Genomic DNA, 26,135 nt, shown 5'->3' on the forward strand with positions numbered 1-26,135 from the left:
GCCTTGTGCACATTTATTTCTTATAGACAGATATATTATTCTTTTTCTTTCTTTTCTCTCTTTCTTTTTTTTTTTTTTTTTTTTTTTGTAAAAGAGCTAGAAATCGATAGAAAAAAACTTTGGGGGGGAGGGGGGGATGGAGCCGGCTCCTGGCCAGCGGGCGTGAGGGGAGGATGTGGTACCCCCTTCCCAGCAAGGGTCCCCCCCCCAGCACCTCCTCACCCCCCGTGCACGTGCTGTTGCCCCCATCCCAATGGGGCTGGATAAGGCCACGGCATGGGGCCGAGCATGCAGCCCCCGTGGGGCTCAACCCTCCTCATCCTCACCCCCCCAGGCTCGCAAGGGGCTCGGGGCGCTGCTGCAGGAGGATCGGTGTCCCCCTTCATGCCGTGCCCCCCCAGGAGGGGCCGGGTGCTGTAGGAAGGCCATCGGGGCCGGGTGTGGGTTGCCAGCCTAGGACTTGCCCTCGGTGGGGTTGTATTCCGTTTCGCCAGCTGAGACCTGGGAGATGCGGCGGGTGGAACGCCAGAGCCGCCGGTGGAACTGGCCGGGGCGCACCTAGGGGAGGGGGAGGTCAGCAATTACCCCACAGCTCATCTCCATTCCCTTCCATATCTCCATTCCCATCCTCTTCCACAGCTCCAAGCCCATCCTCATCTCCTTTCACATCCCCAACTCCGTCCCCATTTTCATCTCCTATTTCTTCCGCCAACTTCACATTCATCCTCACCCCCCCATCATCCCATTCCAAGTTCCCGTTCCAGTCCTTCCTCCATCTTCTGCATCCATTTCCTGATCTGCATCCCCATCCCTATCCCCAATTCTTTCCTCAACCCCACCCACAACTCTCTCTCTTCTCCCACTTCCATCCAAACCCCATACCCTACCCTTGGGTGGATCCTCACTCCCATCCCCATCTCATCCATCCTGTCTGTCCTACCCCAATCCATTCCATCCATTCTGTCTCAACCCAACCCATCCTGTACCAATCTAACCCATCCATTCTGTCATGCCCCATCCCATCCCAACCATTCCGACCCAACCCAACAGTCCCCATCCTCACCCAATACACTCATTCTGCCCCACTCTACCCCAAACCATCCCAAACTATCAGTTCTGTCCCATCTCATCCCACCTCAACCCATCCATTCTATCCCATCCCATCCTGACCAATTTCAACCCACCCCATTCCCTCCCAATCCAGTCGTACTCTAACCCATCACCATCTCCATCCCTCCCTGCTCTGGGAGCGATGAGGACAAGCAGAGCTCCCCAGTCCAGCTGAGCACAGGGGATGCATCTCTGTGGCCCCCCTCCACCTCCTGCCCTGACCTCCCAATCCCTATGGCTGTGCTCACCTCTGCAGGTTGCCCGGCCCCCACCACAATCAGCTTGCCATCCTCTAGCCCCACAAGGATGTGGCTCTTCTCCTTGGTCACCGACACGCTGTGGATGGGCACTCGCATGGGCAAAGGGTGCACTGCTGCCTGGAGGCTGCAAAGAAGAGAAGATGTGGCAGATTGGAACTTATGGGAATCTCAAGGGGGTGTCAGCAGGACGGGCACAGTGACATCAGATGTCACGTTGAGTGACACGGTTCAGTGGGCATGGTGGTGATGGGCTGATGATTGGATTTGGTGATGTGAGAGGTCCATTCCAGCCTTAACGATTCAATTATTCTATCCCTCACCTCTGGAGGTCACGGATCTCCAGCCCACACTGCATGGTCCCCAGCACCACAAACTCCTCCGTCATGCACATGGCCGTCACCTCCTGGTCCAGCGGGACGGAAGCAAGGTGCTTCCCATTCACTGAGTAGAGGTGCAGCGTGAATTTATCCTTCAAAAGAGAGCAAAATGAGGGACAACAGAGAGGAGGGAGTGGGGGACATGGGGACACCAGCCCTGCCGTGCCACCTCACCTTCAGGGAAGCGCGCTCACCCACAGCGGTCTGGGTGACAATCTGCCCCTCTGGCCCCACAGCCAGGTGGGTGATGGCAGCGGGCAGCGAACTCTCGCAGGGGGGCCGCAGGGACTTCATGAAGAGCCCCCGTTGGATGGTGTGGATGATGATGGTGCCATCCTAAGGAGAAAGGGGACAAGGCAGCCGTGGTTGGTGCTGCCAACACCTAGAAATGAACCACGCCACCTGCCCTGGCTGACCTTGGAGCCTGAGACAGCCATGTCCAGCTCGGTGCTGATGGCCACGCACGTCACCTCGTCATCGTGGCCGTACAGGACCTGGATGGGTTTGGGGGCCAAGCCGCTGGAAAACCCGCCCTGTTGGAGGGCACACAGGGACCTCAAGGACCTTGCTGTGCCACTGCACGCTCCCAGCAGTGACTGTCTTCATGCTAAGAGCTGGCACAAAGTGCAGCTCCCTACCTGCTGCAGGACCTGCCACACCATGCAGGTGGTGTCCCGGGAGCCAGAAATGAGGTAGATGCCACACAGGTCGAGTGCCAGGCAGGTAACAACATCTGTAACATGAAGGGAGACACCGTTGAGCTGCTGCTCCTGTGCCAAGGTGTCTCAGCATCAGGTGGCACCGAGAGAGACGCAGAGAGATGGGGTCTGTGGACATGTCCCTGCACAGTCCTGGCACCCCGTGGAGGGGGATACTGTACCTATGTGCCGGGTGATGTGCCCAATGACCTTCCCCTTGCCCAGCGAGGTGACGCGCAGGCTGTTGTCCCAGTGTCCCCCACTGAAGAGCAGTTTCCCATCGGGGGACACAGCCAGAGTGCGGGAGCATAGGTCGGCACCGGGGGCAAAGGGGCCCTGCAGGAAACGCTGGGTCCTGGAGTGGAGGGACATGGGATGGTGACAAGGACGCAGGCAGGTGAATGGCACCACCAGCACCCCACGATGCTGTGTGACCCAAGGAACCCAGGGACAGAGGATATCCTTGCGGGCTCACTTTGCATTGGAGACGGTGGGGTCTTTGGTGAAGCTGAAGTAGTTGGAGATGTTCTTGTCGTAGGGCAGCCAGCTGTGGGTCCCCAGCAAGCCGTTGGCACTCACGGTGACCTGGGCAGAGGTGGTGACAGCTGTGACACGGCCCAGGGACACCCAACACCAGCATCCTCCAGTTCCCCTTTGCTCACCAGGACATCGGGGGATCCCTGAGTGATGAAGGAGTGCGCCTGGTTCTTGGGGACCACAGCTTGCACCAGGGACACACCATCGCTGATGCCCTGCAGGGAACACACGGTCAGTGGGTCCCCTCCTCACTGGTGCCCCTGCCACCCCATGTCCCTGTTTCCACCTCCACAAAGAAGGACTTGAGCTGGTCCAAGTTCTCAAAGACGTTGGGTGGACGGGTGTCCAGGCGTGCGAGCCTTCGGGCTGCACTCTCAGCTGACATCCGGGCAGGATGGGGTTCCTGAGGGGAGAGAGCCATGAAAACGGGGTAGCACCTCCTCAAACGAGGCAGGGGGCTTTGGTTTTTCGGAAGGAATGAGCCACCTTGAGCAGCTGGCAGGGCGTCTGCCCGAAGTTGCTGATGATACCCTCCAAAGCCTTCCTCTGTGTCTCATCAGCAATGGCATCCAGGTCCACAGCACCTGGGGATGGGGGTGTCAGTGAGGCCGCCAAAGGGCACCCCCCCACCCTGTCCCCCTGGCTCACCCTCATATGTGCAGTAGTAGAAGACGTTGAGGGCCTCCACAGCAGCTGGGCCTCGCTGTTTGTACCCAAAAATGAGATCGATCCACTCGTGGAGGTGGGCTGAGACGTACTCTGATTCCTGAGTGGACACTGGGTGTCAGCAGGGCTGGGAATGCCCGTTTTCTCCCCAAAACAATCCCACTCCAGCATCTCACCAGGGCTTTGCGGTGTTGGTAGATGAAGTCCTCACGGGAGCGTGCCCACCGTGGCAGCACCACGTCGCTCACCTTCTCGTTGGACATCTGCAGGCAGCCCAGATCGAAGCCTGTGGGCAGAGTACAGCCAGCAGTCAAGGCTACAACCATCCTGTCCCCATCCCCATCCCCGTCCCTCCATCACCATTCTGGTTCTCCAAGAATTCGGGGAAGTAGAAGAACTCAGGGATGAGCTCCTTGACGTCCACAGGGTTCTCCATGCGGGCTTGCCATGCTGCTGGCACCGAGTGGAACTGCCTGTCCGAGCAGTCGAACCTGGTGGCACGGGGCATCTGTGGGACCCTGGGGGTGGCAGTGGCTCTGCCCCAGGCCCTGGGTCCCACTGCTGGGTGCTCACCGGCCGCTCTGAAGCTGGATGTGCAGCGTGGTGAAGGGCTCGGTACGGATCAGGTAGTGCATGACGCCCGCTGCGTTAGAGTAGTGCGTACCGTAGTGAAACTTGTCCACAGTGCCTGTGGGGTCTTCAAAGCTCTCATACCTGCGGTGGCAAAGCAGGGGTGTCAGGGCAGGAGCTCTGATCCCCTGGTCCTTCTTTTCTGGGGCCACTCACTTCTCCTTCACATCCCGTGCATGCCTCTCATTGGCGACCCCAATGGGTTTGGACAGGTCCCGAAACACAGATGGGTTGGTGAGGTCAAGCGTCTCCGAGATGTAGTCCTGCAGGATCCAAGGGAACTGGGTGGGGAAGGAAGTGAGTCAGGTTGGGGGGCTTCCAGGGCCACTGTTCAGTATGGGGAGGGGACGCAGAGTGCTCACCACAGGGTACTGTGAGAGGTCATTGTAGGTGCGTCCTGCAATCGTATTCAGCTGCATGAGGTACTCAAAGTTGGAGATCTCCCGCAGAACCCATTTCTGGAGCAAAGAGATGACGGCAGAGGTGGATGTGGGGGCAGAAGATAGAGCAAACTCCATAGCTGTCCCCACTAGGGGCAACCCTTCATCCTCTCTCAGGGGTATATGGATACCTGGGTGAGCCCTGAGGCTTTCAGCAGCTCCTGAGGTGAGCGGCTGCCAAAGTAGATCTGGTTGGGGGGCCGTAAACCCAGGATGCAGGAGTAGACCTTGTTCCTCACCTGCAGGGATGGAGACAGGAGCCCTGGTGAGCTCAAGGTCCCCACGCAGACATTAACATAGCCCTAGGACATTGAGGAGGTGCCTGGCTGGAGACTGGGGGATCTGGGGTGCTGTCACCTTCTTTTTGAAGTTGAGGAAGTAGTTGGCCTGGTCGATGAAGAAGAGCTCAAGTGCAGAGCGGCGCAGGTTGTAGCGGCGCAGGTGGACCTCGCGCAGGTGGGACAAGGGGCGCTTGAAGTCGTAGCCAATCCCTGCAGGGACAGCACAGAGCACCACAGGCTTCAATGACCCACAGCACGGAGACAGGCAGGGGATGAGGTAGAAATTGGGGACAGCACCACCCCAGGGAGCAGCCTGGGCCTGGCCCACATCAAGGAAAGCACCCCAAAAGGGTCAGCATGCATGGAGATGGACTTCAGGGGGGACGGGGGATGGATAGAGGCACCTTCATTCCACTTGAGGAGCTTTTCTAACTTTTCTAAGACCACTGATTAGGCAGATATTGAGCCTCAGTCACCCCATCCCAAGCTCTCCCAGGCACATGTTGTTACCTCCCTCTGTCTCCTCCTTTTCACTGCTGCCATCGTAGAAGTAGACATGCTGGGTTGTCACCTCCAGGCGGCCAGGGACAACAGCCACCGTTGTGATGAGCTCGCAGTCCTCTGAGACCACCAGCTTCTCCCGCTGGTTCTGCTCCTTGGGCTCGGCCCTGAGTGACACAGGGTGGTGAGAACACTCCCAGCCTGGGGGAGCAAGTGTAATGGAAGGGGATGGGGACACTCACTGGATGTCCAGGATGGGGAGATCCTCCTCAGCCAGCTGGTCGTCTTCCAGCTCGCTCACCTTAGCCTCCTTGGCCATGGCAAGTGGGAGGGACTCAGCAGGATTGTGGAGGTTATCAGCTCCTGAAATGAGGAGGGGTCAGTAAGCATCACACTGGCAGGGGGAACAAGGAGTCAAGGAGCCCCTAGGAGCCTCACCCAGGTTGTCCCGCAGAGCGCTGGCCTCCAAATGCTGGTCAAAATTCAGGTTGGGCACCAGCTTCAGCCGCATCCTGGAGTAAGTCTCAGCACTTGACAGCTTCCAGCGAACCTTGGGTGGGTTCCTGAGGGCGGGATGGAGTAAGGCAGCCCAGGCCCCCATCTGTGATCCCCTGCATCCAAGGGGGGGGGACAATGGGTGCTCACCGGTCAGCCCAGGCGGAGCGAGGTGAAGTGAGGAGGCGGCACAGGGAGCGCCACTGCTTCAGCACTGTGCTGTGGTGGTTGTTGGCTTGCTTGAGCACGTTGGCATGCCGGGCATTTTCAGCCTTGGTACGTTTTGCCACTGGCTCCAGCACCAGCTCCTGCCAAGGGAGAGGGAGGGTGAGGTGAAGATGGGACTTGGGGAGGTCCCAGGGGCAAGGAGTGCATCCCTGGGATGATATCTCAGAGCTGAAGAGCATAACATTCATATCATTGGGTCAATATCTCTTGGAGTGTGGAGGATGTCTCCAGGATAACATCCCTGAGATGAGGAGCACATCCTCAAGATCATGTCCCCATGGTGAGAAACATGACCCTGGGGTGACCCTCAAATGATGTCCCTGGTGTGAGAAGCACGTTCCTAGGGTCAGGGATATCATCACGCAGCTGTGCTCCAGGGGTATGGAGTACATTACTGGGATGATGAGAACCCTGAGATGAAGAACACATCTCCAGGATCATGTCCCCAAGGTGAAGAGCACGATGCTGGGGCGGGGAGCATGTCTTGCAGATGATGTCCCCAGGATAAGAAGGACATCCCTGTGATGACATCCAGGGGCGAAGAGCATATCACTGGGACAGTATCTCTGAGATGAGAAGGATGTCCCCATCGCTGGGATGAGGAGCACATCTCAAGGATCAGGTCCTCAAGATGAGGAGCATGTTCCTGGGGTGAGGAGTATGCTCTCAGGGTAAGGAGCACAACCCTAGGATGACATTCTGGAGTGAGGAGCACGTCTCCAGGATTACGTTCCCAAAGTGATGAGCATGAGCCTGGGGTGAGGGAAAGGAGCACGCCCACAGAATGACATCCTTGGGTTTAGGATCACGGCCACAGGATGAGGAGCCCAGCCCCATGGTAATGTCCCTGGGGCCAGGAGGAGGCAGCACCTGGAACATTTTCCTGCTGTCTGCCTTGTCCCGCTCCCTCCGCAGGGAGCTGCTCATCATGGCATCGTAGCAGGCATTCCAGAAGTTGGACATGTGGTCGTGGCTTTTGGCAAATGTGTCCATCTCAAACTGGGCCATGGTGGGCTGCACCTGAAGAGCAAGTAGGGAAAAGAGAGATGTTGCAGGGCGCACTGGCACCAGCACCATCTATTGTTCATCCAGCTACGAGCATCTCTTTTTTGGAGGTCAACCCTGCATGGAACTGTGCTGTCCCAGCCCAGTGGCAACGGTGGAACCCAGCTCCAACATGTTACTCAAAGTTAATCACAGAATCATAGAATGGCCTGAGTTGGAAGGGACCTCAAGGATCATGAATCTCCAACCCCCCTCCATATTTATTACTAGACCAGGCTGCCCAGGGCTCCATCCAACCTGGCCTTGAACACCTCTAGGGACAACTTCTCAGGGCAGCCTGTTTCAGCACCTCACCACTCTCACCGTTTCCCCCAGACAGCTAAATCTCCCCTCCTTCAACTTAAAACCATTTCCCCTTGTCCTGCTGTTATCTGCCCTTTCAAAGAGTTGATTCCCCTCCTGTTTGTAGGCTCCCTTTAGGTACTGAAAGGCTGCAATGAGATCACCCTGCAGCCTCCTTTCCTCCAGGCTGAACAAGCCCAGCTCCCTCAGCCTATCTCCATAGGTGAGGTGCTCCAGTCCCCTGATCATCTTTGTGGCCCTCCTCTGGACCCTCTTTAAGCTTGAGAAAGGTTCCCCAACACCCGCAGTGATACCACCCCATACCCCACGGCACCCACGTGCTTCTCAATGAAGCTCCTCCATTCAAGGGTGGTGCAGAACTGCTGGAAATCCTCATAGAACGTGGGGCTGCCATTGGTGGGAGGCAACGAGGGCAGGAACTGCTGCAACTGCAGAGTCTCGTAGCACTGGTCCATGAGCGTGCGCACAATGGGCACCAGCCAGGAGAAGGTCTCTGATTTGGCATCCAGTGAACGCTGCAGTGGGGTCTCCAGTTTGCCCAGCAGGTAGCAAGCTTCATCTTTTTTGGGGGCTGTGGAAGTCTGCAGCAAACTGTGCAGCTTCACGTAGGCCAGTGAGTGCAGCTTAGGGGACACACACACACAGATGGGGCATTAAATGGAGCCACCCAAAAGTGCTGAAGTCTGCTCCGGAGCCCAGGGAAGGGGTGACCTACCTGGGGGTCCTGCAGCAGGATGTAGCCCACCAGGATGCGCAGCCCTGTCTGGGCCATCTCCTTGAGGTCAGAGGTGCCATTGACTGGGTGGTACCAGACGCCCAGCTTGTCCAGCAGGCTGCTCACCCCCTCGTAGATCTTGGGGTGGGGGGAGAAAGGGGGACACAGTGAGTCCTCACAAAGCCAGCAGGTCTGTCCCCAGCTCCCAGACATCACTGACTTTGCTTGCTGTGGGTTTGCGTTATGGGTAGGGGATGGGATGAGGGTTGGGGTTAGGGCAGGGAATTAGGTGAAAGCATGTTTGGCATCAGGGTTGCAGGTCGGGGCTTAGAGTGTGGGCTTATGGTAATGGTGTAGGGCTAAAATTGTTAAGATTGGGATTAGGTCTGATTAGATTTCCAGGTTATAAATTAAGATAGTGTTTAGAATATAGGGGTAGGGTTATGGGTCTGATTATAGGTTTTAAATGAGGGACAGGGTATAGGATTAGAGATAGGACTAGGTATAGGGTTTGGGTACATGGTGGTTGTGTAGGGCTAAGGGGTTAGGATGAGGGTGTAGGGCTAGGTTATAGGATTGGGGTTAACAGTTAGAGTGTAGTGTTAGGGTAAAGGTTTAGAATCAGGTTAAGAGGTCAGATTTATAGATTATGGGCTAGGACAAGGTTTTAGAATTAAAGCATGGGTTAGTTTCTAAGATGAGGTTTATAGGCTACTGGTTAAGGGCAGGGTTGAGGGTCAAGGATTAACAGGGTTAGTGGTTAGCATTAGGGTTAGGTTTACAACAGGGTGTTCTGTTAGATTGAGGGTTAAGACCTATGGTTAGAGCTGGGGCTTATGGCAAGAGCACACGGATGGAGCTTAGATTTAGGGTTAGTTTTAGAGGTTGAGGCTGGATTTACAGGTTATGGACTAGGTTTCAGAATTAGGCCATGGGTTACTTACTAGGGTTAGGCTTGTGGTTTACAGGTTAGGGGCTGGGTTTAGGGTCAGGGCTGATTCCAGGGTTAGAGACTAGCACAAAGGTGTAGGGTTCGACCTGGGACCCTGGCTGCAGCCACGCACCTTCTCACTCCACAGGGCCTGGTTGTTGTGCCCCTCGGAGAACAAGAAGTCCTGGAGCAGTCGCAGCAGCTTGAGTGCATTGTGGGTGAGGCCGGGCAGTGCAGCTGGCCCCGACTCCTTCAGGTCCGTCAGCGCTGACTCCAGCATCATCTCCAGCAAGCTGTGGGACAGCAGGTGGCTCTGCAGGGTGGCCACCACCCCGGAACAGCCCCACAGTACACCCACAGAGCCTGTATTCCCCCTGCAAACCTGCGCTTGATCTCATCGGGGGACCGCACCAGCTCACACGCCGTGCCCAGCTTGGTGAGGACGGAGAAGACCTGGCCACGCTCCCTCCATGCAGCATCATCCCAGCCCTCCACCCCGCGCCACGTCACCGAGAAGATGATGTTGGTCAGGAGGTTGCACAGCTCCTCCTCGGGCGTTTGCTACCACGGGAGGGGGAAAAGCATTAGAGATTCCCAACAGTATCACCTTTTTGGGCAGCGCTATGGATTTGGGGCTCACCTGAGGGTTGCTGGTGTTGGAGATGTTGTCACTGGGCAGAGCATCCTGGTAGCTGCTCTCATCCAGCACATTGGAGAGGCTGGAGCTCTTGCGGTTTCGCATTCCTGGAAAGGGTTTGAAGCTCTCCAGGGGTGAAGGGGTTCCGGGGCCGCTGGCAGGTGTCTGTGCACCACTCTCGGCTGTGGCAATGGAGCTGGTGCTGGCCAGGTCAAGCCCCAGGTCGAAGGGTGAGGTGGAGAAAGGTGAGAGTGGGTGGTAGACCCCATCAAAGGGGACATCCCCAGGGTTGGAGGAAGAGCGGCTCGCCCGGTCGGAGGAGTCGAAGGACTTGAAGTTGTAGGAGTGGAAGGACTTGGTGCGACCACTGGGCGAGATGGAGTGGTCGGAGAAGCCCTCAGAGAGCTCCTGGTCTGAGGCTTCGTATCCCAGTGGCAGGAAGACGTCCACCTCCTGCAGCTCAGCTGGCAGCGGGCTCATGCTGCCCATGTTGTCCTTGCCCACCTCAGTCTCCTTGCTGGGGTGGTCTGTGAAGCGGAGGAGCTCAAGGCAGCCCCCACTGCCCGAGTGGCTGAGGCTGTGCTGGCGAGACTCATAGGACTCCTTGACGTACAGCTTGGTGAGCGTGTCCTGCCAGCCCGCCAGCCTGGCCAGCTGCCTCACCATGTCCTGCTGTGCGTAGATCAAGTGGAAGAGCTGCAGAAGGAGAAGAGGAGGGATCCAATGGAGTCACCTCAGCTCTTCTCGGGGTAGCTGGACCCTCTGAATGGCGGGGGATGGATGATCACCAAAGGCTCTGCTCACCTTGCGGCAGATATCGAGCCGGACGGTCAGGTCAGCCCGGTGGGACAGGTAAACCACAGCCACCAGGTCCTTGTAGTTAGGAGGATCTGCAGGCAAAGAGAGAGGGCTTTTTGTCTCCCAAAGCGACAAAAGGTCCCCAGGCTTACCCCCAGCCAGCTGAGCCCCGTGGTAAGGCAACAGGATGGCCTTTGTGGTATGATTCAGGATGGGACAGGGTGGACTTGGGCAGGACACACGGTACCTGCCCCAAGGACCTGCTCTGAGAGGCAGCGGAAGAGCAACATGGAACTGGGGATGTCGCTGAGGCAGGCAATGAGCCCCTGGTACCCAATGTCCTTCAACTTCAGGCGGCTCTTGCAGCGCTCAGGGACCTTCTCGTACTTCAGCATCTTGTAGAGCACCTGGCAAGGCAGAGAGGGATGGTGATGCTGTTGTAGGGACAGCCCCAGCCCCAAGGGACAATACCAGAGACATATCTCACCCTGAAGACTCTTTCCCGTACTTCATCTGAGAACTTCTTCTGTACCAGCAATGAGAAGAGGACTTCCACATGGCCTGGCTCAAAGAGGAAGGCAAAAAGCTGCTCCTGGGAGGGCGAGCCCTTCAGCAGGCTGTGTATCACCTCCAGCGCTCCGCAGACCTACAGGCAACAGGGACGGCTGCATGCTGTCCTCCATGCACCCCAGCAGTACCTGAGTGCCTTTTCCCCACTTGCCTGTTGACCACTGCCAAGAGCAGGGGCAGCCCTAGTTGTCTGGGGACAATGTTTAGGGTGATTTGGTGGGACCTGGATGGCCTGAACTCATACCTGCTGCTCATCCTGTGCTGCGGCCACATAGTTCATCAAGCTCTGCATCTCCTCCCCAGAGAAGCTCCTGCAGAAAAAATCCTTCACCAGGCTGAAGAGGGATGTCTGTACCGTTTTGATGTCATCAGTAGCTGTGGACTTCTCCCTGGAGGAACTGAAGAAGAGATGCATGTGGAGGATGCCCCATCCCTGCATACACTCAAGGTCAGGCTGTGTGGGGCTCTGAGCAACGTGATCAAGCTGTAGGTGTCCCTGTTCACCGCAGGGTAGTTGGATCAGATGACCTTTAGGGGTCCCTTTCAACTCATATTCTATGATACTCCCACTGGGTAGTCCACAGCCACCCTCTTTCTCCTTGTCCCTCATCATCAGCACGACCCCAAATCCCAACATGAAGCCTGAGCAGCTTCTGGACAGTGAACATCCCTTCAGGCCAACTGTGCACACAAGACAACATTTACCCCATGCATTGGGTCTCTGAAGGGACAGGGCACAGGGCGCAGAAGCGCCTATCACAATGCTTCCTTGATATGCTTGCAGAGGGAATATAATCCCAAATAAAAGCATCTAACCCAATGTGCAGCTCCCAGAGACCAAGCCCACCACGGTGCTGGTGCCTGGGGGCTAGATGCCCCAGCTACAAGCAGCAGCTCACCCGTAGTACGTCCGGATGGAGTCGAGGATGTATTGCACCCCGTATTTCTTGCGGATGCGCTGCTTGTGGTCCTTGACGACGTTGGCCAGGTACTGGATGTGACCTGCATGGAGAGGCCGTGAGCGGCCCTGGTGGCCACACCACCATCCCAGAGATCCCTGCAGATGCCCCTGCTCCCACCTAAGCGGACAGCAAAGTCGCTGTTGCTCCAGATGCGGAAATCAAAGAGGAGATGCTGGTAGAGGAGGTGCAGCAGCAGTCCACTGCCCTCAGAGGCCACTTGCTCCATCAGGATCTGCGAGGCCATCAGCGTGCTCATATCCAGCAGTGGGCTGGACACCTGCCCAGGGTGAGAGGGAAGGTTTGTAGCATGGGGAGCGACCCAGGACGGAGCCTGGTAGCTGTGGCAGCCCCCACCTTCTGCAGCAGCGCACCGATGATGGCCGGCCCGTGGCATTGCACCAGGCTCTCCTGGTTCACTGGATGGTTGCGGATGAAGTTCTTCACAAGCAGCAGGAAGGCAGCCACGCTGTTCCTTTCCAGCCTGCTCTCTGCAAGGCACAGGGCAGAGCTGGGAGCCATCAGCCCTGCTCCCTGCGGGCTGCTTCCTACCTCTGACCATGATGGGCATCCTGGTGACCCTGTCACTGACTTTTCTCCATGTACTTGCCATCCCATTCACCCATTTCCCTCCAATTTAACTGAGTGGAAACCTCAGCTGCTCTGAGTTAGTAGGGAAAATCTCTCATTTCCTATGGGGGCTAAGGCTTTCCTATAGGGGCTAAGGCTAAGGGGCATGAACCTAAGTGTACGATAAGACATCAGAGATTAAAAGCAAAGTCAAAACGGAGGTCAGCAAGCTTGAATCGCCTTCATCTTCCCAGAACTTCTCACTTATGACTAATTTGGTCATAATAACCTGAAAATACATCAGCAACAGCAAGATTTCTCTGTAACATTATAAATCTTGGTGTTCTGGGCAAGACAATACCAGCCAGGCGTAGGCAGCATCTATGTGGCAGTGGGGTTACCTCCAGCCACATAAGCAGTGTGGCTCCTGCCCCACATCCCCCTCAGAGTCCTCACCTGAGGACCTGCCCAGTGGGATGAGCATGCCCTGGGCGTTCCTGGAGGACGTCAGCTCTGGCCCTACGAGATCATTGGTCTCCTGCTCGTCCTCAGATTCTTCCTTCTTGGTCACCACTTGCTCGAGCAGGGGTAGCAGGACACCCATCCCACCCACACAGTTGACCACGTCCTGCCAAGAGAGGTGAGAAGGTTTGCTGTGTGCTCCCGAGTGCTGCGCAGTGATGGTCGTGTACAGAAGGCAGCTGCATATCCACCCAGAGCCAGGGATCCGCAGGACCTATCCTGCCCAAGGGACAAGGCCCTATGGCCAGCAAAAAGTGAAATATGCCTTGACCTATCCTACAACACACCTCCAACAGGCTGCTCAGAAGCATGTGTCCCCCTGCAGTGACCATTCATGGAGCCCAGTCTGGACACTGAGAGCCCACAAGGCACAGAGGTCCTTGGGAGGGCCATGGAATAAGCTGGATTTCGGTGGAGCTGTAGGTCCTTGCTGGAACCAATACCATCTACACCCCCAGCTCCCTTGCTGGGGAACCACCTTGGCCATGTAACACCTCACAGAAGTCCTGTCCTGAACCCAAAGGTACCCCAGGTCATGGGGTCAGGATGGGCCACCTGGCACCCAACATACCTTGACATCCCAGTTGACCACCTTATGCCCCGTCAGCCTCCCGTCCAAACCATGGCTGGGAGAGAGGTCCAGGCAGATGTTATTTCTGCAGGCCTAGAAGAGAGCATCCCAATCTATGAAGACAGTGGACACTTGCTGGGCACAAGACAAGAGGGAAATTAAAAGAGGGAAGATTTAGAATAGATATTAGAAGGAAATTCTTTACTCAGAGAGTGGTGAGGCACTGGAATGGGCTGCTCAGAGAAGCTGTGGATGTCCCACACCTGGCAGTCCTCGGGGCCAGTACGGCTGGGGACTGGGGCAACCTGATCTGGTGGATGGTGACCCTCCCCATGGCAGGGGTTGGATGTGGATGGGCTGTAAGGCCTCTTTCAACTCAAAACCAGTCTGTGATTTTATGGTTCTATGATATGATCAGTGTGTGACCCAAGAAATCTCAGTGGGAAAAGATGGGAAGGGATGGACATAGGCTCAACATCCCCCATACAGAGAAAGATCCTGGTGAGTTCAGGTGAAGTGAGAGCTTCTTCATGGGTCTGTCCTCACCTGTGGGGTGTAGTACAGCAGAAGCTTGCTGCTGAGCTCCACAAGGTCACCTTCCAGTGTAAATGGAGACGCGATGTTTGGACCTGAGCAAAGAAAGAGGGGTCAGTGGGGAAGGGCTGGGGATGCATTTGCCACCAGAAGCCTCACCGAGGCTGTGTGCAGCCCTTACGTACCCAGGCAGAAGAGTGCCTTGACCTGGGTTTGCTGCAGCACTTCACAAAAGATAGCCACAGAGCCCAGGTGGCCCTCGAGGGAAGTAGGGGTGCCCCACTCAGTGTCCTGGCTGCCAGCTGCTGTGGTGGACACCACTCCCTCGGTGGGGGGCTGCAGGGGGGTCCAGACGTGGGGTCCCAGGGTGGCAGGGAAGGACTGTGAGCGGCAGAGCACGGGATGTGGGGGGAAGGTCAGCTCCAGCCCATGGGACGGCGGTGGATGGCTGCTGCTGGAGGCTGTTGTGGTGGTGCGGTGCCCCGCAGAGCCAATGCAGCAGGAGGTGAAGGACTGCATGGGAGAAGAGATCATGGAATCATTTCAAGAAAAGACCTTTAAGGTCATCAAGTCCAACTGTGAACCCAGAACTGTCAAATCTAGCTCAAATAGCTGAAATAGCTCCCTCTGCACCACATCTACAAGTCTTTCAAATACTTTCAGGGATGGTGACTCAAATTACTTCCTTGGGCAACCTGTTCCGATTCTACACAATCCTTTCAGTAAAGAAGTTCTTAAACACCTCCAGGGATGGTGACTCCACCACTTCCCTGGGCAGCCTGTTAAGGAGCAGTATCCAGTTCCCAGTCAGTGTCACAGAGAAGGATGGTGCAGTGCTGGGGATGGCCCTGACCTCGTGGAGGGATGGGAAGCGGAGCTGCGCTGTCTTCCGTAGGTGTCCATCTGCGTAGATGCTGACCACGTTCTGGCCGAAAGGCCGGCGGCCAGCGACATGGACAACGTCAATGCAGTGCTGTGGGGAAGAGCAAGAGGTTTGAGGGGTATTCCCCATCACGAGGACGGCGATGGGGACATCACTCACCCAGGATGAGTCGTTGAAGGCCACCTCCGGCAGTGCCACCGTCATGTAGTCCTTCTTGGTGCAGACAGCTACCACCAGCATGCCGTCGGTGGTGAAGAAAGCCTCAAAGCCCGTCCCACTGGCTGTGAAGAAGCTGAAGAGAGGACAGCGCAGTGGGGACAGTCGCATCTTACCATCCTCACCCTCACCACCCCATCCTCACCTGTAAAGCTGTCTCCTCTTCGGTCTCGACGGTGGCCCGAACTCCCCCTCACTGAGGCAGAGCCAAGCATGGAAGGCAAAGGCACCTCCAGGCCACTTCTGGACGGCAGGCACCATGATCCCTGCCATGCCAGGTGTCAGGTCGAAGTACTGCAGTGCCCGTGGGGGTCCCTCAGCCCGTGCCATTCCCGAGAGCACCCGCAGGACCGGAGCTGTGTAGGGGTGGGCGCCCCGGCCCCGTTCACGCCGCAGCAGCCTCAACAGCTGCCGCAGCTCCCCAGGCCGGATGGAAAGCCTGCCCAGCACACGTAGCAGCTCCAGCAGGTTTTCAGAGCAGGCAGGTGGAAGTGCTGGCTCTGAGGCCAGAGCAGCCAGCAGGCTGCCCACCATGCCTGCCTTGACGCAGGTGAGGCGGCTGGGCAGAGAGGCCTCGCATAGCTGCCGCAGCCGCTCTGAGAGGAAGAGCTGCAGCTCACGGCATGCCAGTGCTGGAAGCCAGGCCAGAAGCAGGAGCAGGGGCTGCTCGTTGCGGATGGGGCGTGCTGGGAAGGAGCTGTGGTCACCTTCTACTGCCTGCCGGAATACAGAAGATGGTTGGTGAGGTCCTCACCACATGGAGAGACGGATCCTCTCCTAGCCATTTTGGATACGTGGTGGAGACCTCTGTGTACTAACCACTTTGGGAGACCCTTGTCAGCCAAGTGTCTTGGGAGGCCCTTGTGCACCAATCATTTTGGGCCCCCATGCTTTAGGTGTGTTGGACACCCTCATGCACCAGGTATCTTGGAGACTCCCCTTCCCAAGGCATCTTGGGGACCCCTATGCACAAAGCATCTTGACAGTCTCGTACATGAAGTCTTCTGGGAGACCTCCCTGCACCAAGTGCCTTGGAGACCCTCTGCAAAGCAAAGCCCTTTGTGCACCAAGATTTTTGGGGAACCCCCTGCACCAAGACTCCTGGAGACCCTCGTGCAACAAATGACAGACAACCCTGTGCACCAAGCACCTGGGGAGAACCTCCTGCATTGAGCACCTTGAAGACCCCCCCACACCCACCCAGCAGTCCCAGAGCAAAGAGCACAGCATTCAAATAGGCTCGAATCTCCCCAAAGCTGAGCATGATTCAAAGTTGAAGACAGTGTGACCACCTTAGGAGGGGGACCCAGAAGGGACTGGAGATGAGAGAGAGGGCTGAGATCAGCCTAGCTGCTCCACCAAGGTGCCAGCACAGAGTGTTTTGCTTAGAGTGAAGGAGAAGAAGGCTTATGGGAGATGGGAAGGCTTCTGGTTTAGCCAAGGGAGTGTTTACCATGTTGAGGAGCTCCTGAAGCAGGCGCTGCGTGGGCTGGCCTTGGCTCCTCAGCACCTCGTAGAGATGGGCATAGCCAATGCGCTCCTTAAACACCTCCTGCAAGCATGCACGTACATGAGGTCCTACAAAAGCCCTAGGACGAGCTGCATCACCCCAAGGCATTTCTTTGGGGTGAAAAACCCAAACCCCATCTGTGCTTGGGGACATCCTCCTCCCATTCCCACCTTTGCAGAGGGTGAGTTGCTCATGATGGCTGTGAGCACACTGATGGCATGGACTGCGATGGCATCGGAGCCGCTGTCGAAGACCTGTGGGACAGGTGGTGGGTCAGCTGTGGACATCACCCCTAATCCCACCAGGCAGCTGAGTGCGGGGTAGTTTCTCAGAATACCTGCTGGAGCCCATTGCTGGCTGGTGGCTGCACAGAGAGCTTGTTGTAGGCTTCACCTGCGTCCTGTGGACTGTTGAGGTAGAGCTGGGGCGAGGAAGACAGAGACCAACAGTGGGTGGTGGAGGGATTAAAAATAGGGTTATGCATCATTCCTGCCCTGCTCTGGGGTACAGGGATGGTGCTGGAGTGGCTCCATCCCAGCACTGCTCAGGGTGTTTACAGTCACAGAGGCTGAGGATGGTGCAGGTGAGGATGCTGCAGTGCATGCAAGAAAAAATGCAAGAATAACTTTTTACATGGGCAGATAGTGATAGGACAAGAGAAAATGGTTTTAAACTAAAAGAGAGGAAATGCAGGTTGGATGTTAGAAGGAAATTCTTTACACAGACTGCTCAAAGCAGCTGTGATCCCTGGCCAGGCTGGCTGGGGCTTCAGGTGCTTGGTCTATGGGAGGTGTCCACATGGCAGGGGGTTGGTACTGGATAGGCTTTAAGGTTGGAACCATTCTAAGATTCCGTAGTTCATTCCATGACCTCATCTCAAAGCCCAACCCTGCTGTGTGCAGGCATACTGCAGCACTCTGGTACCTTGCTGTTCTGGAGGAGGCGGATGATGTGCTCAAAGCAGTTATTGCTCAGGAAGACGGCTTGCAGGACCGGCCGGTCATCACAGCTCAGCATGGCTGGGATGGCATCTACAATGGCAGAGTGGGGAACAGGGCTCAGCACCCACCCTGCCACCCTTCTCCCGTGCTCCCAAACCCTGCTCCCCATACCCCAACTTACCCAACATCTGCACCCGCAGCGCGATGAGCCCTCCGGCCGCCTCCGGTGACACAGTGGTGGGGTCGGCGTTGAGCACTCTGAAGTACCCATCCAGCAGCACTCGCAGGGGCACAGGGCCAGGGCTGCTGGCATGTAGGGCATGCACTGCTGCCACCACACTGCTCAGTGTCAGACCCAGCAGCCCAAAGCACGGCGGGGGCCCTGAGCTCACCCGGCGCAGCACTCCCAGCAGCACCTCCAATGCTGCCGGCGTAATGGCTTGCAGCGCGTTGGACTGTCAGGGACAAAAAGAAAATTAAAAAGAAAAGAAAACAAATCTCTTTTTAATTTGGCATAAAATCCCATATTTAAGTCAGGTCAGGTGTTCAAGGCCAGGTTGGATGGGGTCCTGGGCAGCCTGGTCTAGTTTTAGATATGGAGGTTGGTGGCCTTGCCTGCGGCAGGGGGGGTTGGAGCTTCATGATCCTTGAGATCTCTTCCAACCCAAGGCACTCTGTGATTCTATGATATCTGCACAATGCATTGCTGCTTTCCTGCCTGCTTCTGGTATATGCAAATTAACTCCAAGCACATTTCAGAGCTGTTAATCAAGCTCTGCTTTCTTAAGCACCGGGTTGATTAGAACTTGCGTGTGCTCAGCACTGATTTTTCCAGCTGAGATGCTCTCAGCTGCATCCCAGATTTGAACATGTTATTGCTGGTGAGCAAGCTCTGCTGGATCAGTTTCAGTTTAGATATCTCCTTAACTTAATTTTTGCTTTTTAAAGGTAAAACCATGAATTTTGGCTTGCAATTTTAACTGTGATTCTATAAGGTTTTGCAGAATTAAGGCGTTTAATTGCAGCAAAGCATCTCACTTGTAATAAATAAGGCTTTGCCGTTTAGTCTCAGCACAGTTTGGGGAGTGAAGGTTTGGCAGAGCAATGTTGTCTCCCGTGCCCCCATCCCACCTTGGCCCCGGAGAGGATGGCTCCAAAGAGGTGGATGAGCCGGAGCTGGAGCTCGTCGGGGAGCTGCCCACCAGGCTGGAAACATTCTGCAAGTACAAGAGAGGTGGCAGAAAATAAAAGGCAGAAATTCCCCTCTTTACCCATCCCACAACCTACCCTTGACCTTGTTGTTGATGGAGGAGGGAGGGAGTGCAAACCCCTCAGCTATTTTCAGCTTTGGCTGCAGCACGGGAAGATTGCTGTTGCAAAATCTAGAGGTTTTGGTTCTAAAATCAGGTTCAGCTGGGGAATGGGGATTCACAGCCAGCACCACTAACAGCTTGCTGGGACTTTAGGTGCTTTCTGCAGCCCCCTAACCCAGAGAGGGTTTCTATTTCACAGATCAGTGATGGGGTTTTCAGAGCTTCCCCAGCCAAGCTGTGTTTCTGTCAGGTGCTAATAAAATAGGCTCAGCACTGTACACCATGGCGGGTAACCAATGGATTTAAAACTCAGCGTTAATCACGGGATAATAAAAAGACTTCAGCTTTCAGGGCCTGCTGCCCAGACCACACAAAGCAGGGGGGCTGCAGGGAGCAGTGATGGCTGTACCTTGGAAGAAGGTGTCGAACTCGGGGGGCAAAGCGGCGGGGGCGAACTTGTATTTGCTCTTCTCCTTCGTGCTGACAACTTCTCTGGAAGGAGAGGAATGAGGAGCAGGGAGAAGAAGGGTACAGGATGCAGGGATCCATGCCCATGGTGCTCACCCGCTCAGCTGCCGGCGCCAGGTCTGGTAGGGGTCGAAGAGGCACTCGCAGAGGTGCAGGGCATACAGCATCACGCTCTCCAGCTGTGCCCCATCCTCCTGGCCACTGCGTAGCTGCCAGGAGCAGGCAGAGAAAGATTAATCCCAAATAATATCCCCAATACCCTCCTATGCCAGCTTCGTCCAATTGGGATTCATCCCTGTGCACAAAGATGCCACAAAGTGGTACCCAAGCATCCTTTTGCCCCCAAATGGTACCCAATAGGATTTAAGCCTGCACCCCAAAGTGGTGCCCAAACGCTTGCTCCCATCCCACTTCTTTCCTCCTCTTTGCTACGATTTGGGGTCAGGTGGGTACAGAACAGCCCCTTCCTCATCCTGCCCCCGTATCTGCCCTCCCAGCACTGGGGATTGGGGTCGTGATGATGGCAATGCTCACCTTGCTCGCACAGATCCGCAGCAGCGCCAGCACCTCCGGGATGAAGCCGGGGGTTTTGTCGGTTTGGACATTTTCGAGGTTTCTGCAAGGTGTAAATGCCATGGGGAAGGGGTGGGGGGGGGAATAACACATCTAGAGAGGGGGATAAGTGCCGAGCAAGGGCACGTCCTGGGCTGACCCCATCCTCCCACGCTACGCAGCCAAACCTCAAAGCCCAGTGCAGCCCCATTGTTCAGGACCTGGCTCCTATCCAGTGCTAAATATAAAGGCTTTGGTGGCTGGGAGGGGGGACAGAAAGACAGTCCTCTTGCCGGGGGAGCCTCTAGGGATGTTTCAGCAACCAGGGATTGGGTGGGAGCAAGCACAGGCTGCCATCAGCACAGCCTTATCTGCGGTGTACAGGCAGCGGCGCCAGGAGAGCAGCAGGCAGGAAGGGGCCAGACGGCCACCACAGGGCCCCCCCCCCGGGAGAGGAACAGGAACGGGCAGGGAGTGGCTGCTTAATGGAAAGGAGTAAAGGGGGGGGAGTGGGGGATGCGATGCACTTGAGGGGCTATGATGCACCTGGGGAGGGCACAAGGAATGTAAGGGGACAAGATGCATTTTTTTTTCTTTCAGGGAGGGAGATTGGTGCTTCTTTTCTGGGGGGGTCACAACGCTCAATGAGATTTTAGAGGAGTACGATGCACTTTTTGGGGGTCAGAATGTGATGTGTATTGAGGAGGACAATGTCACTGAGGGGTGACGATGCATGTGGGGGGTACAGCACGTGGTGGGGGGAGACTGTGCTTTTGGGGCAGGGAATGGGGAGGACGCAATGCACTCTTTTGGGGGGGACACGACACAATGAACTTTCAGAGTGGACTTTTGAGAGGGGAATATGTACTTCTGTGAGGGAAGTGATGCACTTTGGGGGGGGAGGATGGGGTGCAGCTGGGATCTGTCCATGGGGGGGGGGATCCTGCACCCACCTGCAGATGATGATGAAGAACTTGAGGAGCAGCAGTGCCTGCCCGAGGCGGGGACCCTGCCCCACACACTGTGCCAGCCTCTGGCTCAGCACCTGCAGCACTTCTCGTGGCAGCACTGGGATCTCTGACACTGCCTCCTCTGGCCTGATGGGGGCAGGGGGAGGAAAATAAGTGAACAGAGAAGGGGGAAACGACAGTATGGGACTTACCCCCACCCCAGCCCGGTGCTAAAAACCTCCCATCTGGGGCCGGATGGCTGCAAACCGCAGCGGATGAGCTGCAGCAAAACCCCAAAGCTGAGTTCTGACTGGGTGGGGGAGGGAGGAAAGGGAGAGGGAAGTGATGGTTTTTTAATTTCTTTTTTTGGGGGGGGAAGGGGGGTCACCCTCACCTGCGGGGCTCCAGCGAGGGCACGGCTATGACCTTCTCAAAGTTCATGACAAAGGCCTCCAGCCACTGCTGCAGGTATGCCAGGTCCTTCTGCAACAGGGAGGCTTGAGTTGGTTTTTTTTTGGGGGGTGGGGGCACCCTTGTAGTGCCCACTCCTGAAGGGCAGCTGGGTAGTGGCCAATCAGCTCCCGCTAGGGATCCATCCTCCAGCCAATGAGCACAGCCTCTGGGAACTGTTGGCCAATGGATGCCTGGCACGGATCCAGTGCCATGAAGACTGGCCAATCAGCATGCAAAACAATCACAACCCCCAAATCCTCCCCTCCTTCCAACCCCTCCCCCCCACCCCCCCAGAACGGTTGGCCAATCAGCACAGCAAATGGCCACACACCCCTGGAGCCATCAGCCAATCAGCACGCAGAACAGCACAACCTGTGGATCTATTGACCAATCAGCACGCAGAGAAGCAAAACCTGTAGAGTTGCCAACCAATCAGCAAACAGAGCACCTAGCTACCAGCCAATCAACAGCAACAGCACCTGGCCCTATAGGATGGTGCAGCCAATCAGCAGGTAGCGTGCGGGCCCCACTCCTCATGGGGTTGTGCAAGGGGTGATTCACCCAACGCTGTACAGCCATGGTTCCTGGATGTCCCTGTGCCCATACAGCACTCTGCAGTCACCCACGTCCCTCTGCACCCCACAAAACGCCTTTGGGTTTCCATGTACCCTACAGAGCACCATAGGATCACCTCATCCCTCTGCTCACCATGCAGCACCTTAGGGTGACCCACATCTCCATGCACTCCACGGAGAGGCCTGAGGTGTCCAGGCACCTCTGCACCCCATGCAGAACCCCGGGGTCATGCCATGCTTCTGTGGGAGTAATGGAGCACCTTTGGGTGTCCATGGACACCATAAGGCACTATGGGATCACCCAAACCCATGTGTGCCCCACAGAGCACTTTGGAACGATGCATGACCCCAGTGGGGCACCCCATGGTGTCCACAAACCACAGCAAGCACATTTGAATCACCCATGCCCTCGTGCACCCCACAGAGCACCTTGGGGTGACCCACATCCCTGTGCACCTCACGGAGCACTACAGCCCCGTGCAGAACCTTGGGGTGACCCACGCTTTTTGGGGTCACCCCTGTTCCCATGCATCTCGTGGATGGGATCTCCCCATCCCTCTGCACCCCGTAAGCACTGTGGAATGTCCAAGCCCCTGTGCACCCCCCCCCAAAGCACCCTTGGATATCTGTGCACCCCATACGGAGCACTCTGGGCTCACCCTGTTCCCACATACCCCAATTTGGCAGGGACTGTCCCTCCACCACCACCTGTGGCTCTACACCCCCCCCGGCACCAGCCCCCCAAAGCCCAGCATCCCGCAAGCCCCGCTCTCCCCTCAGCAGCTCACAAACCCTCCGCCGCCCCATTTAGAGGAGAGAAGCGCTCCTCCCCAGCGCCCCAGGGGCAGGGGGGGGGCTCACCCCCCATTACCTGTGGGGGGGACGTGATGATGGGACACCCGCACGGCTCCATGGCCCCCGGTGCCGCCACCGCCGGAGCGAGGACGAGGAGCGGAAACGCGCGCGGAGACATGCAGTGACGGGACCCGTGGGGGGGGTGTGTGTATGTGTGTGTGATGTTATTATTTTTTTCCTTCCACCCTCCCCTTTAGTTTGCTTAAAACACACGAGAGACTCAGGAAATGCCAAGTCACTCGTGGCCCCAACGACATTTCCTCCGGGGGAGGCTCACGCGGGGCCACTGTCACTGCCGCACACGGGGCTGTGGCAGCATCCCGCCGTGCCACCGCCGCCCTGGGGACACCCAACCCAACGGGTGCAGCGAGTTGGCCCGTTCTCAGCATCCCGCCTCGGTGGCACCCTGCTGCTGTCCCCCTGTCCGGCTATCACTGTCACCTTACCGCGTGCCCCTTGTCCCCATGCCGGCGTCCCATGGTGCGCCGCTCGCCCCCGCCGTGCCCGCCCCGCTGGCAGATCCTGTTGGGTGGCTTTGGGGCTCATGGCGCGGAGCCGCCTGGGAACGGAGCTCTCAGCGCCAGCACCTCTGTGCCATTGTCCCCGAGGGGTGACCCGTGTCCACATGCACCCTACAGCTAGGTCCCTATGGCAGTTCAGGTTAGGGTCTGGCCCCCAGCGGTCCTGAGATGCCGCTGGCGTTTGGTACCTAATGATGACCCCCTGCCCACCAAGAGACAGATCCCATCCTCTACAAAGTCCCCCTGCTCAGCAGTTGGGATTTGGTAATTAATGAGCTTCCTTCTCGACAAGGACACATCCATGGGTGGCAGGCAGGGTGGCTGCTTAAGGACAACCTGCCTGGGGGGGCTAACAGCACTGGCTGGCATGGCACATGGCCCCATAAGAGCACACACACACCCCAATGCCATGGCACACGTTCCCACAGAAGTGTGGGGATGGCACTGTGCACACCCTGACGGCACAGCACGCGTTCCCATAACACTATGCACACCCCGACGGCATGGCACCTGTCCCTATAACAGCACACACACCCTGATGGCACAGCACACGTTCCCACAGGAGCACAATCACCCAAAGCCATAGCACATGTCCCCAAAAGAGCATGCAAACCCCGAAGGCATGGCACGTGTCCCTAGACAGGAGTGCAAACCCCAGTGACAACAGCACATATAAGAGCACATAGACCCCAATGGCACAGCACAGAATAGTGCACATCCCAAAGGCACTGCACACGTCCCTATAAGAGCATGCACACCCTAGTGGCACGGCTCAAGTCCTCATACAAGGTCTGTACACCCCAATGGCATAACACAAGTCCCCACAGAGCCAAGCACAGCCCCACGGCGTGACACCTGTCCCCTTAAGAGCATTCACATCTCAATGGCAATGGCACCTGTCCCCATAAGAGCACGCACATCCCTATGGCACGGCACGTGCCCCCATACAAATGTGCATGCACACCCCCAAGCACGGCACCTGTCCCCATGTATCCCCCAGCCTGACCTCCCAGCACATCCCAGTTCCAAACTGGTCCCCTCCCCTACTGACTGCCACCACTTCCTCCTCCGTGTTTCACCATTCCCAAATCCCTTTTTCTGCCAATATTCAAGGATTTCCTCACAGTGCTGCTAGTGGGGGGCAGGGAGGAAGAGGGGAAACCTGCAGACCCCCGGCGCTCTGTGCAGGGACCATCCCGAACCAGATGAAGCCCCCCCTGCACCTAACAAGCCTCGGTCCTAATTACACCAGTGTGAGACCGAAAGGCTTCACCACTCATCCTTAAAAGCCACGCTGCGTGCCACCACCACCCAAAACGCATCGTTTGGACCCAGAAAGAGGATGAGGTGGGTGGGGACAGCTGAAGGGATCCCCAGAGGTGGTGGCTTTGGGGGGGTTGGGAACCCCTTGTCCTCCAATCATTTGGGGATGCCTGCCATGTGGGGATGAACAAAGCTTTGGCAGCTTGAGCGGAATTAAATCTGATGTATGGGGGGGGAGAACGCAATGGAGTGGAACTCTCCCCAAGGTGTACGACCCCCACAAAGGTGTAGGACCCCCCTCCCCCCACTGCTTGCTCCAATGGAGAGCAATGAGCCCAGGACGTGGCTCCAATGTCATCGCGGCCGCACCTGCTGCTGGGAGGGGGGGACAGACACAAGCAGAGGGGGATAGGGGGGGGTTATGGAGCCTTCCCCAAGTGTGAGTAATGGGGTGGGGGGAGAAAAAAAAGGGGGTGTGCTCCCCGCCTTGGGCAGGAAGAACCAGACTGGGGAGGGGGGCATTGAAGCTCTGAATGGGGGTGGGGATAGTGGGGGATTTGGAGTTTTTTTTGCGGGGAGGGGGGGGGGAATTTGGGCAGGGAGAGTGTCACCGAGTCCCTAATATTGGAAGGATACAGGGAGAGGAGCTGAATTAAGAGGGGATGAGGGTTTGGGGCGGTGGGGAGGGGATTTCAGAGCCTTGAAAGTATGGAAGGGTGAAGGGAGGGGGGTCAAATCGATGGGGTGAAGGTATGGGGGGGGGTTCACAGAGCCTCCAAAATGGGGGGGGGGGGGGGAAAGGTGGACACGTACTTCCAAACTGGGGGGTGGAGGGGTTGAGGGTGGGGGGTGGCTCTTGAGGAGTCTCAGGTGCAAATGGGGGAATGCAGAGCCCCCAAATTGGGGATGAGGACTGGGGGGGGGGGTGGTCTCAAAGCTGTAAATACGGGATTGCAGGTGTAGGGAGGGGGGTCTCAGAGCTCTTAAATTGGGGGAGGAGGGGTGGGGGGGTGGAATATGGAGGATCCAGAGCCCCAAATTGGTAGAGATACAGCTGGCAAAAATGAGAGCTAACATGGAGAAGGGGCTTTGAGGGGGGGGTGCAGGACCCCCGAACTGAGGATGAGGAGGATTGGAGGGGGAGCGAAAAGGAGGAGGGGGGGGGGGGGGGGGGTCTCACCTTAGCGAAGTACAGCATCCAGAGCTCGTAGAGCCGCTCCCGGGACGCCATGCCGGG

The 26,135-nt window shown here is 56.8% G+C and overlaps 1 protein-coding gene across 1 annotated transcript; it reads right to left on the reverse strand.

Moving 5' to 3' along the window:
• Positions 1-453: 453 nt before the first annotated feature.
• Positions 454-26,129, reverse strand: NBEAL2 (neurobeachin like 2; the record flags this gene model as incomplete). The annotated part of the gene is made up of 54 exons (XM_079538584.1): positions 454-558; positions 1,359-1,494; positions 1,691-1,839; positions 1,922-2,083; positions 2,164-2,280; positions 2,386-2,480; positions 2,628-2,800; positions 2,921-3,030; positions 3,108-3,197; positions 3,269-3,385; positions 3,469-3,566; positions 3,631-3,748; positions 3,825-3,934; positions 4,009-4,139; positions 4,222-4,362; positions 4,435-4,559; positions 4,641-4,736; positions 4,850-4,957; positions 5,076-5,209; positions 5,510-5,667; positions 5,743-5,863; positions 5,939-6,063; positions 6,146-6,303; positions 7,094-7,243; positions 7,909-8,214; positions 8,307-8,444; positions 9,371-9,530; positions 9,620-9,798; positions 9,878-10,570; positions 10,679-10,764; positions 10,920-11,079; positions 11,160-11,318; positions 11,487-11,640; positions 12,142-12,244; positions 12,322-12,481; positions 12,559-12,692; positions 13,228-13,399; positions 13,865-13,957; positions 14,411-14,493; positions 14,584-14,911; positions 15,252-15,371; positions 15,441-15,573; positions 15,643-16,214; positions 16,951-17,049; positions 17,178-17,299; positions 17,916-18,038; positions 18,130-18,403; positions 19,080-19,165; positions 19,671-19,753; positions 19,826-19,938; positions 20,264-20,345; positions 21,235-21,378; positions 21,626-21,714; positions 26,079-26,129. The coding sequence occupies 54 exons, from the start codon at positions 26,127-26,129 to the stop codon at positions 454-456; spliced, it is 8,226 nt and encodes a 2,741-aa protein (XP_079394710.1).
• Between the last annotated feature and the right edge of the window lie 6 nt (positions 26,130-26,135).

This window comes from Tetrao urogallus, assembly GCF_951394365.1.
Source record: "Tetrao urogallus genome assembly, chromosome: 7".
Lineage (NCBI taxonomy): Eukaryota > Metazoa > Chordata > Aves > Galliformes > Phasianidae > Tetrao > Tetrao urogallus.